This window comes from Sander vitreus, chromosome 18, assembly GCF_031162955.1.
Source record: "Sander vitreus isolate 19-12246 chromosome 18, sanVit1, whole genome shotgun sequence".
NCBI lineage: Eukaryota > Metazoa > Chordata > Actinopteri > Perciformes > Percidae > Sander > Sander vitreus.
The window spans coordinates 2,914,643-2,930,647 of record NC_135872.1 but is presented as its reverse complement, the minus strand read 5'-3'; the positions used below and the strand labels follow the sequence as shown (position 1 = coordinate 2,930,647).

At 41.9% G+C, this 16,005-nt stretch overlaps 1 protein-coding gene across 1 annotated transcript in view; it reads right to left on the bottom strand.

Moving 5' to 3' along the window:
• Window positions 1–16,005, bottom strand: part of col12a1b (collagen, type XII, alpha 1b) — a 160,396-nt gene that overhangs the window by 106,190 nt on the left and 38,201 nt on the right. Inside the window, exons 15-22 of the mRNA XM_078274565.1 lie at window positions 15,396–15,588; window positions 13,907–14,031; window positions 11,049–11,198; window positions 10,407–10,526; window positions 9,862–10,026; window positions 9,094–9,240; window positions 7,152–7,294; window positions 1,563–1,692 (exon numbers count right to left, since the gene is read on the bottom strand). Of these exons, the coding sequence (XP_078130691.1) occupies window positions 1,563–1,692; window positions 7,152–7,294; window positions 9,094–9,240; window positions 9,862–10,026; window positions 10,407–10,526; window positions 11,049–11,198; window positions 13,907–14,031; window positions 15,396–15,588 (1,173 nt within the window). The remainder of the gene's footprint in view (window positions 1–1,562; window positions 1,693–7,151; window positions 7,295–9,093; window positions 9,241–9,861; window positions 10,027–10,406; window positions 10,527–11,048; window positions 11,199–13,906; window positions 14,032–15,395; window positions 15,589–16,005) is intronic.

Here is a 16,005-nt window from a genome sequence, read left to right as displayed (position 1 = left end):
ACTTTGTTTGAGTCACAGTGACAGACTCCAGACTGCCTTCAGCGGGACATTATGACCTGCCCGAGTGTTAGTTTAAAAAATGAAGCCAGAGTGAGCTAACGGCGGCTGGTGCCGTCCAAGTTGACGACGATCACTTATTGTTTTATGGCAGCGTGAAGCGGCACATGGTAAAAATCTGTCACACATTTCAGCACAAATAAAGTGAACATTAAAGGACAAACGAGCAAATAAAAGCACTTAGAGCCATGCACTTAACGCGCTGTTAAATTATATTAGTTTATTTAAGATTTAAAACGCAAAAACCGCAGCCCTGATGTCTTTTAAACTGTTTGTCTTTAGGGCTTACAGTGACTCGCACTTCTCCCACCACAGTTTTAGCATCAGCTCACACCATTGCATCATGGGACGTTGTGTTTGTGTTAAGGAGTTTTCCGCCTCTGATCAGATGCTAAATATATACGTTGTATAAACAGAGAGCAGATTTGCGGGAAGAAAATAAAAGCAAGTGAACACGTTACATTGATGTGTGTGAAACAGGATAACGAGCAGAGAAATCAAGTTATGTAACAAACCATATGGAAGAATCAAAAGACGCTTTCCCACGATGACGCTATCCGCCTTTTATTGCTTCTCTTAGTCACGCCTGTCGCCCCAAAGGGCCACCAGGCCACCAGTGTCTTGCAAAAAGGCCATCGGATATGGAAATCAAGCATGTCTCTCGTGAGACAAATAAGAGGACGTGACCTTAGACATTTGGGGCCCTATTTCAAGGATCTAAGCGTACGGCGTGAAGTGCCTGGCGCAGGTGTGTTTAGGGCGTGTCCAAATCCACTTCTGCTAGTTTGACGGCGGAAAAAAGGGTCTGTGCGCCGGGCGCATGGTTCAAAAGGGTTGTACTTAATGTCTTCATTAATCAGAGGTGTGTTTTAGGCGTAAAATGCAATAAACCAATCAGAGATCATCTCCCATTCTCTTTAAAAGCCAGGCGCATTTATACCTTGGAGCATTGCTATTATGGAGGATTTGCACCGTAATATTATTTGTAATCTTCTGCATGTGTGTGTGCTGCTGTGTGTCCCTGTGTGTGTAACAGAGCATTTTACTAATGCTCTGTTAAAATAACAATGAAATGCTGCATTATTGACTTTAGACCAGGTTTTTGTTGGTCAATGGCGCGATCACTTCCCGCTGCCTCAAGATAGCAATACGCCCAGAATGCACCTGAACACACCTCCCTGTAAGACCAGCACGCCCAGAATGCACCTGAACACACCTCCCTGTAAGACCAGCACGCCCAGAATGCACCTGAACACACCTCCCTGTAAGACCAGCACGCCCAGAATGCACCTGAACACACCTCCCTGTAAGACCAGCACGCCCATGGGCGCACAGATGGGCGCAGGTGCATTTGCTGTTTAAATGACGCGGGCGCTGGACGGGAAACTGACAACTGCGTCGGTCTTAAACTAGCAAAGACACTTGTGTCGGGCTTTGCACCGCGCCGGGTTCAGGATGGGGCCCTTGGTGTTGAGGGGGGAGAAGGAGGAAGAGGAAACACTTACAGGTGGTTTCGGTGCCCTTCAGAGGCTCGCTGCTCTCCTCACCGACCACGGAGAAAACATTGACGATGTACTCGGTCAGAGGGGCCAGGCCTTCCAGCACTACAGTGTTCACCGACCCTTCGACCAGCAGCTGAAAGGATAAAGAATCCGAATCAGAAAAGAGTTTATTGCCAAGTATGTAACACTTACAAGGAATTGGCCTTGGTGATTGGTGCATACATAAAAAAAAACACTAAAAGACGGGTTATCACACCATGGCCAGTAGTTTTCCACTCTGACAATATTTTTTTTGTTTTTAAAGTATAGTTTAAGAGAGAAAGAGAGAACTAGAGGGAGGAAAAGATGGAAAGTATGTCACTTTATACACTTATTGACTCACTCTTTTCTTACTCTTATTTTACCTTGAATCTGACTGTGAGCAACTGCAACTAAACAATTTCCCTGAGGGGATCAATAAAGTATTCTGACTCTTATTCTGATAATCCCAAAACTTAAAATGTTGTATGTCTTTTAGGAGTTCAACAACTTCCAAAACTTATAATATATTGTATACGAATATTGTGTTCTGGGAGGTTAGTAGCTGAAGATAAGGCTGCCAAGTTTTTGTTCTTTTCAAAAAGCAGAAAATCTCATTTTAGAATACATTTATTCAACTAATCTAATCTATCCTCACAGAGCAGAGTCACTGCTGTCTGAAAGGACTTCTCATCTCATTATTGAGATGCAGCAGGTCGGGAAGAAAATGTTCTAATCACCAATCAGGCATATATAAACACATACTCTCATCAAAGAGGATTGAGCCCTTTTTGTTTCAGAAAACTGGGAATTAAATTTGACTTGCAGTGAAGCAATTTGTCATCTGATTATGTCAGTTTAATATCTGAAAAGGTTAAAGATTTGGACGAAGATTGCAGCTTTGGTCTCTCGTCATCCCGATCTGTCAATCAGTGATTGGTGGGAGTCCAGGTCTCGTATTTTCACCATTAGATGATTACAGTCTGTGAAAGCGAAACTGTGGTGCTGCGTTCATGTGTGCTGGTGGGAAAGTCCTCAAGTGGGACGTCCAACCTGGCTGCAAAACAGCGTCACATTCCCGTGATGCTCTGCTGGAAAATCAAATCCAGAGGAGAAATGACAAACAAACCCAAAGCCTCTCGAGCTGCTGGGGGAAAGAAAAGTCGCCCTTGTCAAGTTACTTATGTCTGTGATTGATTAAGTTGAACCTGTTTCCAATACAAATCAAGTTACGTGAAAATACTACATGAAAGTTTATCTTGATTCTAGTGGAGCGGCTCGCTTTAATCTTTGTTGAATCAAGATACAGACAAAAAAGACTCACAAACAAGTAGATTTCTGTTGGGAACAGGTGGAAATATTCTTCTTGTTTTTCACTTCCAGAAAAAAATGTTTATGAAAGGTATACTTCGCTCCCAAAATGACCGTTTGTACATCAATAACTCGCCCCGTGTTAACTTAAGGACTTGAATAAAATGTTGTTTTTGTCTCGTGCCTCCACTGTGAACAGAAAAATCATCTTGAGGCATTGACGTTTAAGAATGGCAAAAGTATATCAAAACATCCGTTTCCAAACTCTCACACAACTCGTGCAGAATAATCCAAGTCTTGTTTATCCAGTCATATGCTCAGTACTTCCTAAACGCATGCGTTTTCACTAAAACCTGATTATTTAAAACACTTCCGCTACTCGTCTGAGAAGAAAGCTTGAAACTGTTTATGCGGAAGTGTTGTAAATAGGTTTTAGTAAAACGCATGTGTTTGGGAAGCACTGAGCATACTTCTGGATAAATGAGACATGGATTCTACTGCACGCGCTGTGTGAGAGTTTGTAAAAGGATGTTTTTCTTTGTCCTTTCACTTTTCTCTGTTTTTGGATTCTCGGTGGAGGCATGCAACAAAAAAACTAGTTTTCTTCACGAATTCAGGGCAAATTAAGTAAAAAATATACAAATGATGATTTCGGGGGTGAAGTATTTCTTTAAGGACTCCATTAAAGACAGAACTTAGTCAATAAGAAAATAATTCTTTTGTACCGTACGTTGTGGAGCCTGCTCTAAGATGCAAGATTAGACTTGAGGTTATCTGGATAGCTTCACTGAATCAAATCAAATCAAATCAAATCAAATCAATCCACATTCCAGATTTAAAGAACCAGAATGGTAGATGTGTTTAGATGTGTTTAGGACTTCAAAAACACAAAGTGTAGGACTTATAACAAAGTTTAGGATTTATAACAAAGATTAGGACTTAAAAAACACAACGTTTAGGACTTATAACAAAGTTTAGGACTTAAAAAACAAAGTTAAGGACTTGAAACAAAGTTAAGGACTTATAACAAAGTTTAGGACTTAAAAAACAACGTTTAGGAGTTATAACAAAGTTTAGGACTTAAAAAACAAAGTTTAGGGACTTATAACAAAGTTAAGGACTTATAACAAAGTTTAGGGACTTATAACAAAGTTTAGGACTTATAACAAAGTTAAGGACTTATAACAAAGTTTAGGACTTATAACAAAGTTAGGACTTATAACAAAGTTTAGGACTTATAACAAAGTTAAGGACTTATAACAAAGTTTAGGACTTAAAAAACAACGTTTAGGAGTTATAACAAAGTTTAGGACTTAAAAAACAACGTTTAGGAGTTATAACAAAGTTTAGGACTTAAAAAACAACGTTTAGGAGTTATAACAAAGTTTAGGACTTAAAAAACAACGTTTAGGACTTGAAACAAAGTGTAGGACTTGGAGGTGACTTGGGACTTCATAGTCAAGACTTGAAGACCTGCAAAGATATGACTTTGTCCCACCTCTGAGGCATAAACTGGTGGTTTTTATTGGGCTTAAACATGCAAATTGCAGACATCTGCAAACATCTGTTAAAGAGATTCTAGGTTTATATTCAGATTTGAAACACACAAAATACACAAAACACCCACTTCAGATCATTGGGTCTATTTAGTGTACACATTTCTAATTTTCCTCTCTTGGCAGCGAGCCATGGCCTCAACCCTGACCCTTTTAGTTCTGGCTGCTTGTGATTTAGGAAATCCCTCTGTTGTTGCACTGGCCGTAAATCCCTGCAGATAAGACCTGCTGCACTAAATACAGTGTGTACAGTAAATATCATACATCTCATGTTGGTATGTTCATACATTAACAGATGAGAGAAGAGAGAGGCGAGGCGTCTCAGCCCAGTGTGAGGTCCGTAATGTTAAACTAAGTGGATCCAGTGGAAACTCAAGCTCGATTTCAGACGAGCCCGATTATAATCACACCGGCTCCACCTGACATGGGCCGATAAAACCACAAAGGACGGAAAAGACCCAGTGCTCTGATTTTAAAGACGCGACTGACAGGAGGTTAAGTGTAAACTAAATGCAGGTTCACCAAAGCAACTGGGGTCCAGATTTCAGTCCCTGAGGGCCAAGTAAACAGGGCTTTGAACAAAAGCCAGATTTGGGTATTTCAAAAACACTTCCAGAAGTTGCTTTTGAACCTGTCTTGTGAGGTTTGTCACACAGAACAACACATACCAGAATATAAAACAACAGGGGAGGGTTTAAGCATCAATTAGTCTGCTTTTTGTGCGACTGACAACCTGTCATTATCTCAACTTACTTACTTACAACTTGGCAGAAAAGTAGTAAATCTAACCTGACCGGTGCGGTACACAAACAAAAGAGTTATCCGTTCCAGTTTAAGCCAGGTCTAATGGGAGCGCCAAAGGGAATTAAAAAGCAAACAAGATGCTGTTCATATGATATTCAGGGTCGTATCCAGCACCAACAGATGGGAGACATAAAGTTTATGAACCAGGAAGCGCAGTGAGTGGCTTCCTCTAATTAAGTTCTGTGAAATAGACCAATTATCTGAGTCTTTATATCTGCAACAAAAGAGCCCAACTAATCCCAGACAACAATGATAGAACCGGCTATTTATATCTGACCCTGGGGTTGACGGGATTTATAAGTAAAGCCAAAACATCTGGATCGCCCTCTGTTGGCTGCACTATAGGTTAGAAACCCCGCCCCTCTAACGGCGGATACAACATGGACCAAACTAAAAGAATTTAAGTACACGTTAAATGAATTGTTCTTAAAGATGGTTTCTGTCATTTTAGGTCGTTCTGATCACACTAATGTTTGTTCTAGTGTTCATTTTTCTAATAAGTTTGGTATTTGTTAGATATTTGATGATTGACAGCTGAGATTGACTCGCGATTGGTTGGGCGGGTGTGTGGGCGGGACTTTGATACCGCGGCTCCACCGCCCGATCACTACTGCGCAGACTCTGGCGCCAAAATTACAAGACGGCAGCACCCGTATCCGGGATATTTTGGCTTCACTTTTGTACAGCGGGACGAAGTGGAGACGCGTCGTCCATCTTTAGATACAGTCTATGTTCTGAACCAGCTTTAGGATGTGAGGGGGGGGAAAACTCACATTTTGAATCACATACAGAACCCTCCATTTGATTATTATAACTCTTTTTTCTTGTGTTTCTCTGGATCAAAGTTCACCCAAATACAATCATCATTGGTTTTTCTCTTACTGTGAACACTTTGAGATGTACCAAAGAAATATCATGAGTGTGGTGTTATTGCTATGTAAAGTAAACATGAGTTAAAAGCAGCAGCACTAACCCCTATTTTCCACGGGGCACGTCTGCACTGTGTCTGCACTACGTCTGCGCTGTGTTCCGGGTGCGTCGCAACCCCTGAGAGCAATTGCGGCCATTCAAGTCAATGCTTAATAATCCACCAGACGCACCGCGGCGCGTTCCATTAGAGTGCGTAAAGCAGCACATCGCTCCGCGCAAGATACGCGCCGGGCAGGAAGTGAAACAGCGAGAGCATCCAGTCAATTTACCAACACATATCGTATATGTCTTCTCTACAACACCACGGACGGAGGTGGAAAAACATAATAGACACCACAGATCCCTTTTATCAGGACAACGCCAGAAAAGAGAAGGCAGGGAGTTTAGCTACAGGAGTGCTTAGAGTAGACGGTAGATACTAGAGGTGTGACTCTTCACTGATCTCCCGATTTGATTCGATATCTCGATGCATCACGATGCGTCAAATAAATGTTTCTATTGAAGCCATATAGCATATTTAATTCATAGCTTTTCAAGCTTAAAAAAAAAACTTCTGCAGTGCTCTAATACTAAATAAACTGGATACATAAAACTACAGCACTGAGCACATGGCACTTCCTGAATGTGCAAAACATACCAGAATATGTAAACAGAAAGGTTGTTAGGCATACATTATATTGTAAACAGAAATAATTGATTATGGCCCGGCTGATCCACGATTTGATTAATTTCAACACCTCTAGTAGCTAGTAGTACCAGCTTAATAAACACGGGATTGTTCTGTAAAGTACTTGTAGAGACAAAACAAATCTGAGTCGGGCAGCAGGACGCTCCCGGTGTGGTATGGTGTGTGGCGGAGGACAGAACTAAACCGCGGGCGTAGCTGCAACGCAGCACAGACGCGCCAGTGGAAAATCGGGTTAACAGAGAGCGATGGGGGGAGTAACAGGAAAAGTAAGAAGCTTTAGCTCACCTCCTGAGTGGGTCCTCCAGCCACCATCACGTAAGTGACGCGATACTTGTCGACGGGGCTGCCGGGTGCTGTCCAGGTGGCACGGAACGAGCGGTGGGTCACCTCTGAGGTCACCAGGTCTGTGGGCGCCTCCAGTTCCCCTCCTGAAAAGGAATGAACACGAATATGATCCGACAAGTAAAAGTATTTCACGCCGTGAACCCTACCTGCCCTCGTTGCTCTGACACTGAAGCCGGTGGCCCGCTGTATATTTCAGCTCTCCTGACTTTAAAAAATGCATTTCTCCAGCTGTGCTGTAAATCATTTTCCTGTTCCCTCCTAAAACTAATTTACGGACTAAAAACAGTTCCAACGTGAAAGTTTCAATCAGACGCTTGGATCGGTGTTGCGACATCTGTTGATTGTATGAAATAGTCGAGGTTGTCAGGCAGAATTGAATCAAATTTATCAATCCGCATTTTTTTGGGATCTGATCTTCTGTTTTTCTATTTTTGAAGAGTAGAATTCATTTGCAAATAAAAGAACACTTTGTTCTCATCTGGGGATTGCAATGACTGCTAATAATTTGTACTTTCTCCTTGTCAGCAGTCATTAGTTTCATCATTCAAACAGGGTGAAAGCAGCAGTACCAAGGACGTGTAATTATGCTGATATGTATGTCTTTACTTGCACTAAAGGCTTATGTCGTCCTTCTTAAGCAGAACAACTTTCACGCCCTCGAGCACCTGCAAATCCAAATGAAAGCCTACAGTAAAACTTTTAAAAATGTATGGTTGTCAGTCTTAAACACTGTGGCTTTGTAGTATAAATCTCTGAAGCTACAAAGGTTTCACCTGACCTCCACTTCAGGTAACTACTGAAAAGTGTAAATCTGACTCAGCCGAATTCAAAGAAGAAGCTGGAATTACAGCTGCAAGCAGCAGCGGCTCTGAGCTCCACTGAGTAACTAGTGCAGTTCCCGTTTTAAACGTGCGTCATTCTAAAGCCCAGTTCAGACCAAAGATTTGTGACGAGACGAGTTGAAACTTGCAACTTCTTGCAACGAGCTGGTCTGCAGCGTTCTGAAACCGGCCGGTTCACACCAATGAGACGAGGCGAGACGGTGTATCATCTCCATAGCAACGCCTTTGTACTTCCGTCCTAACTTCCGACTTTTAGCTGGATATATCATTAATTTTGTCTAAATATGGATGTGGATAGCGTTCGTGATATTGAGATGCTCGCTATAGTTGCATTTTTAGCGATGACAGCAAAAACGCGTTTTCTTTCTCCGATTCCCTGCTTCACTGATTCAACGCTGCTGGGCGCTCTCTCTCTTTGGCCTCCCTCTATCTCGCTTGACCGTATAATGTTATCGTGCTTTCGGGCTGTCCTTGAGGCTCCGTCTAAAACTCTGCCATTTCGCCCAGCTGTTTGTAACATAACATAAAATGGATTACGGATCATTTTATTTCTATAGTTTGTAGCTGACTTCACCAGCTGACTTCTCTATTGGCTGTTAAAACAGGAGATGTCTCTTACGTTCTAAAACCAGCCTCTGGAGACTTCACCAGCTGACTTCTCTATTGGCTGTTGAAACAGGAGACGTCTCTTACGTTCTAAAACCAGCCTCTGGAGACTCCACCAGCTGACTTCTCTATTGGCTGTTGAAACAGGAGACGTCTCTTACGTTCTAAAACCAGCCTCTGGAGACTCCACCAGCTGACTTCTCTATTGGCTGTTGAAACAGGAGACGTCTCTTCCATTCTAAAACCAACCTCTGTGACTTGAACAGCTGAGTCGCAGCGAAACCATCAGCTGGCTTGAGTCGAGCTGAGACAGGCCGGTTCAGACCGCTGCAACTTTTCCATGCGACGTTCTGAAACGGTTTTGTCTCGTCGCAAATCTTTGGTCTGAACTGAGCTTCATACCAGTTCTGATGATGATGTGACTCTTTTCCTACCTGGTCCCTTGACGCTGTTACACAGGTTGATGGTGAGTTCGTCAACGATGTCCACCAGGAACTTGAAGTCGCCGACGTTGTACATGTGAATTTCGTCGGGGTCGGAGGCAATGGACCTCAATTCGTTCTCATCTGCGTTCTTCACACCTGAGAGAAAAATGTTCATTTGCTTATTTTCAAACAGCCAATGGTGTCAGCCAGTGTTGTGGTACTCAAGACCAGTCTTGGTCTTAAGAGCAGTTTTTTCGAAGGTCTCGGTCTCATCTCAAAATTAACCCCTTTGGATTTTCTGCAATGTAACGCTAACCGACACAGCTGGGACCACCTGAAATCTTTATCTGCACTAAGTAAGGAAGCTTAAAGAAAGGTAAGCTAGGTGTAAGTGATGCTAGCAAAGCTAGCTGGCTAACGTTATCAATCTTGTTTCTGTCTCGATACACTCTGGTCTTGGTAATGACTTTGTCGCGGTTTAGGTGGTCTTGACTACAACACTGGTGTCAGTTTCAGTTTGCTTTGAAAATTAACTTCCAGAGACTTGGAACTTGACTGATTAGATTTGAATGAACTAATTAAAGTTCACGGCTGTTTAAAGGAAGGAAATCCATCTTGATTTGTTTTGGAATATGTAGCCTATGGGGCTCAATCATGGAAAACCAACTGTTAGTTCACATAACAAACAAGAAATAAGCAATGACGAAATTCAAGCTATGCCAATATCACCTCATTTCTGTTTGTTTCATGTTAGTCAAACTGACAAAAATCACGTACCGATTGCGTAGAGCTCAATGCCGCTGTCTCTCAGCTTCTCCGAGCTGAAGATGATTTCGTCCTGTGACTTTCCGTCAGTGATCAGGATACCAATTTTGCGGGAGTCGGGACGCAACCCCACATTTTCTCTGAAGTTGTTGTCGAGGATGTATTTCAGAGCCATCCCTGTGTGACAGAAACAAACAATTTCACAAAACCATTCTATGGTCAGTCACGGTGAATCTCGGCTTTTAACATTAAACATGATTTCCATTCATTACATTATTGCCAACACAATAGTCCAATAGTTGCACAGTTACAAAGAGAACCATTTTGTGGTAGACAGGTGTTTTTTGAAGTTTCTGTGAATATTTGGAAAGTTTCTGGTTGAGTATTACTTTAAACTCTCACAAAGAAAATCTACTCATAAAACTTATCGTTACATTTTTTTGAGAAATATCAGTTTTCTGCATAATGGACCCAAATAAGGAAAGTAAATTGATTCCAAATTGGGGCCTTGATCAGTGTTAACCTGCTGTGGATTGGACAAATTGTTGTTAAATTACCTGTCATGGTGTTGCCTCCTTTGTATGGCAGGTTGGCGATGGCGTCCAGCAGGGACTCCTTGGTCGGGTGGGCGTTCAGGTGCCACTCGGTCTTTGGGTCTCCACTGTACTGAGCCAGACCTGCAGAAAACACCACGACCACAAGAAAACTTACAAACTGCCAACTTAACAGGTTTACCAAAAACAACTGCACTTTTAAGTTATTCAATGGCTGTAATTAGTAAGTTTATAGATCAAGACCACCAGTGACAAACTCATACAATATGATAAATCACCAAACTTTAAACAACTCAACAACGGCAGTATTTTAATGTTGAAGCTGCTCTACTTTATCTCATATACTAAGATACGAATGCAGCAATATTCTACCATCCTTTGGAAGAAAATCATCTTCAAAATGACCAACATTTGATACTGAATACTTTAAGTATGTTTAAGACTTTTGCTTGGTTAAAATGTTAACGACTGGACTCTGATTTGTAATGCATTTTTACAATGCGGTATAAACGTTTGGTAAGGTTTCCACCTTTCTAAGTATTAGTCATATAGAACCAGAGACAAAGTAGATAGTATTGAAAGTAGTAGTATAGGTAGTAATTACAGCAGAGAGAGCAGTTGTGGTGATAGTAGTAAAAATATTACCAATCTGGACTCTGTTGGGGCTGATGTCGAACACGCTGACCATGCGAGCGATGAAGTTGCGGATGGTTTTGAAGTTGATGCGGCCGATGCTCCAGGAGCCATCGACCAGCAGCACAAGGTCGGCCTTCGCTGTGGTCTTACACTGAGTGTCTGCGGAGAGAGACGGCGAGTGAGCGAGACACCTGGTACACACCGCGGACACTCGCTCACTTTTAATACGAACCATTAGAAATAAATGTGTGGGGAAAGTGGGAAAAAGAAGTTAAGAAGAAGGATTACATCAGAGAAGAGAGAGAAGAGTGCGTTGCAAAAAGTCACACACAATCACAAGATGTTTATACAGCAGGATGTTTTACACAGCATTACGTAACACAAATAATTCACATAGGCAACACATTGTGCGACAGCGGTCATTTCTGGATTAACTGCTGTTTCTTCTGAGACTTTTTTTCACTCTCTCTCTTCCAACACAGCGAGCATTTTTATATCCAGCGGCGAACCAGCACTGTGGTCTTTTCTGGCCGACACTGAGGCTGTCCCCTCAAACAGCAGCAGTGAGCCTCTCTGGCACTGTGATATATGAGGCCTCCTGTTCCACAAAGTTACTGCACATTCCTGCTCCAGGCACCTGTAGGGTTGAAAAATGGCCACTCTTCCCTCTTTATTTATTTACAGTGACACGCCCGGCGGATGCCAGGCGCTTATAACCTGGGCCCCTGTGTGTGCAATTGAAAACAGGTTAGGAGACAATCGATTACATTTTTTCTGTTCTTTTTCAGCAGGCTGCAGAAACAGATGCTAAGAGGAACTGAGTTGGATGCTTGGCCGCAGTCTGTTTGAGTTATACCACCATCGGGTAAACAATATCCTCTGACAATCATTAATAAAAACAGATGTCATAAACAGAGACAGCTTTAAGAGGCATCCAGTGTGCTGCAGTCGACTGCTGGATCCAGTGTCTCTGAGTAAGAGTCTCAGCAAATAAATAGCCCGCTCAGTCTGACTGTGGGACACAAATCAACTGGCGTTGCTACAGAAATTCTGACTTTGGCTGTTTTTGCGTTGAGAACAGTGGCTGCCTTAAAGTGAAAGTTTGGCGTTTTAAAGTGTTAGTTTAGATTCACCAGCAATAGAGCAGCAACTCCTTTGTTCTGCGAGGTAAAATTACTGTTTTTGTCAAAGGAGGCTGGTTGCTTTGAAGAGAGCAGAGATAACGGCTTCTGTTCCCCGTCGTAAATGGCTGTCTGACAGCAAGGTAAAGCAGTGAAAACATTCCAAATTTAGCGTACACGCAGACATATATGAATCCATTTTGTGGATTATCTATCTACCATCTAACTGTCTCAACTTAATAAATCTTAGATGTGTGCAAGAGGAGGTGTCCGTGAAGTTTTATTCTTGAGTTGATAAAGGAAACGAAATGTCCTTTGAGAGTACATGGATGAAAGCGCCTGAGCTCACATAAAAAACCACAGGATGCTTGAAAAAGCTACTACTGTAAGTGGATCTTGAGTTGAGAGCAGATTTTATGATCTTGTCTAAAGGCATCCCTTGTGTCTCAATCTTCACAATACAAATTCAGTAGCCACTACTATAGTTCCCCTTTGTTGTTTGTATTATTGTCTTGTTTGTTGATGATTTCATTTTGCAGAAAACTGTCAAATCAAATGGAAGTCGCCTTTACGGAAACCTCTATACATCCAATGACGTAAAACAAGCCATCCTTTAAACCCATTTGAATATAAAACGTGATGGTAAACAAGCTAACACTATGTTGAATTTTAACATTTCCAATGGTGGTTAAATTGTTAAAAAATAACTTTAAAATTCCAGAAAATGTCAAGTGATTTGACAAACTGTTAATGGACACAAGTAGAACTTTGTCACTCCACTGTCAGGTTTTTCACACATTTTTTAAAGAACATTTGAAAAAAGCGGCAAAGCATTTAATGACCTGTAAAAAATAAAGTTTTTGCAGCATGTGAAGGACGCATCGAAGCGGCTCTGCCAGACCATATGGACCTGTCAAAAAGTCTGGATTAAGGCCTCCACTAGGCAGCCTGCCATGTGAGAACATCAGTTTAATATACGAGGATCCTTGAGTGGAACCTCGGTGGAACATCCTGGCCCGTTTCCTGCTTGGTGGGCAGCCGGTCACTGTGTCTGCTCGCCATTACAGAATTTCTGCCCAGGGTCAGCACCTCCTCTGGGTCTCATGAGAAGCATAACATTTTCCTAACTGCATACATGCTGGCGGCAGCTAACGCTGGGGATCATAAAAAAAAAAGTCTGTAATTGCAAACAGAGCCTTCTTCCGCACTTTGGACAACATAAAAATGGGAAACATCTACTTTTGCATTAAAACATTTGGGCCACTGAGTTCAATAGTCACTCATCCTGTAGTTAACAAAGTTACATGATTGTGGAGACACTATTAAAGGTCAGCATATCGTGCACGCGAGTCGGTCAAGGAACATGTCCAATTGGGCAATTTACAAACGATAGTGTCAACACTTCTGCACATGTCTGTTTAACAGCATCATTATGCTCCAGATCACCAAATGAGATATGAGGTAGGTGAGGAAACGTGAGCCAAGCAGCTCAAAATAATTTGTGCTAATCGTAATCATCTGCGTCAAGTTTCAGCCCACGATTCCAAAAAGACAATGATATTAATTCCCCTCAACAACCAATTCAATTTAAGTTCAACGTTCTGGCACAAATTTGGGCAGCACTTCGAAGTCGGACCACTCGTGTTCTGAAATGACTTGGATCAGAGAGCGTCTGGTCTGCAGGCCTGCTCTTTAGGGCTGCTAATGGTGTTTGAGTTGTAGTGTGGTGGAGTTATCAGCTTTTACCAGAGGGATCGACAGAAGGCGGCTCCGGAGCGTCCATGAGGGTCGTCTTCTCCTCTCCTGCCAGAGGTAGACTCTCCCCTCCGTCAAACATCCCAAACACAGCAACAGAATACTTAGTTCCTGCCCTAAGGGAGAAAGGAAATGACATAAACTAACATCAGTATTTCCCAAACCCACAATGAGATCTCCACAATGTGAAAAAGTAGCCCCTGGTCTTTCAAATGACTGTGCTTAACTTTTACTGAAACTGCAGGCCTTCATTCCAACATTAGACATCTAGTACAAAAAAAGTTTGAAAAAAGTTCTTACTAAATGACTCCCATCAGACAGCATGAATCAGCACACCAGTGAAGAGTGTTTTATGTACAACAGTTGGTAAATAGGTCCATACTATCCTCCTTGTTTTAGAGGTAGTGGACTGTGTCTAAATGGTTCCTACTCCCCATTATAATAATTATAATATGAAATAGTATAAATTGGATATTATATTGTGTGCGCCATACAGCAACTTACAAAACAAATGCCAATGTTTGTAATAAATTCAAAAGATTTAATGTACAAGAAAATGTACAAGATCTGTTCATACAAGATTTCTACTGGGCTGTTGTAAGAAGGTTGGTGGGGCATTTCTTTGTGGCTTATATGTGGCTCAGAGACACTTGCTCAGATAGGCTGTCACCAAGTTGTTCCACAGACTTTGTACTTGGGAGATGGCAGGGTAAAGTCCAAAAATGTCCGGTCCAATTGATTCGGACGTTTGCGTTCTCACATGGAGCTCCTCCGCGTAATGTCTAGATAACTTCAGGGTTGCAGTGCATGTGTGAAAGGGGCTTAAGTGGTGGCAGAGCATGGCTACATGTAGGGGGTTACTAGAGTGTTTTTCGGGTGGTCACTGGTGCTGGCATTGAAGAGGGCACTGCTACAGTAGATGGTTGCTCGATCATGATGAGATAAAGAAACGCTGGCGGTCTCTGTTGGCTCAGGTGAACAAGAGACTTTCCTTCTTCTTTATTCTCTAATTAGGGCCTGAGCACCAATGGGTGCAAGGAAGCTTAATATTATTATTATTATTATTATTATTATTATTATTATTATTATTACGCATAAATGAATTATATTTATGAGGGGATTAAGGTGCTCGAAAACTCACAAATATTTGCACATGTATCAGAACTGGTGAAAAATGTGATATTTTATGGGTCTTACGCAATGATTTGGCCAAATAGCGCTTAACTTAAAGCTCCCAACTTTAAATTTGACGCAGATGAAATAATAATTGGTAGGCATATGTAACATCTCAAGACGTACAAAAAAGCCTCTTGGAGATATATCCCAGAACCAACAGGAAGTCAGCCATTTTGAATTAAATGTGGCCTGTCCATCGCTGCTTGCAGCTTTAATATCTATTGTTTCCCTTTATGGTGAACTCTCTAATCTGGGCATGAAATTCCTCAGAATATTTAAATATCTAATAGTTAGGAATGCTTACCTAAGTTCCTCTAGAACAACTGTGTTGTCGTAGGGACCAACCAGGAGTTCCCCCAGGTCAATATCATTGCCATGAGGGTGAAAGGTCACTTTGTAGCCCTTAACTTGTCCAGGTGCTGGATCCCAGGTGACCCTGAAACTGTTCTTGGTGGGCTCTGAGGTCTGGAGGTTCCTGGGAGCCTTGAAGGGCGACACTGAAATAGAAGAACCCGGCCAGAACTTCAGGACAAACTTGTGCAGAGTAAAAAGTCAACACCAACTCCAACTATTGGCAAAGGTTTTTGAAGATCAGCCACACGTCCACATTCAAGCTAGTTTGTCATTAGTCCATAATACAATACCTTGAACCCGCTGTCATTGGTTAAAAAGCCCAGTGTCATGCTGTGTGTTAGTAATGGTAGCGTGTGATTGAGCACGTTTATTAACTGTGATTTTAGTGTTCTGGTGGAAAGACGCTGCTTCTTGACAGCGCAGAAGCACCTGTAGTGTGAAAAATATTCATCTTAACAAGTCGTTTTAAACTTGAAGTCAATCATAAACCGGAACAATGGGAAAGAAATCTGCAACTTGGATGACAGAATCATGTTTTTTTTCCAAGGCAGCATGACTTG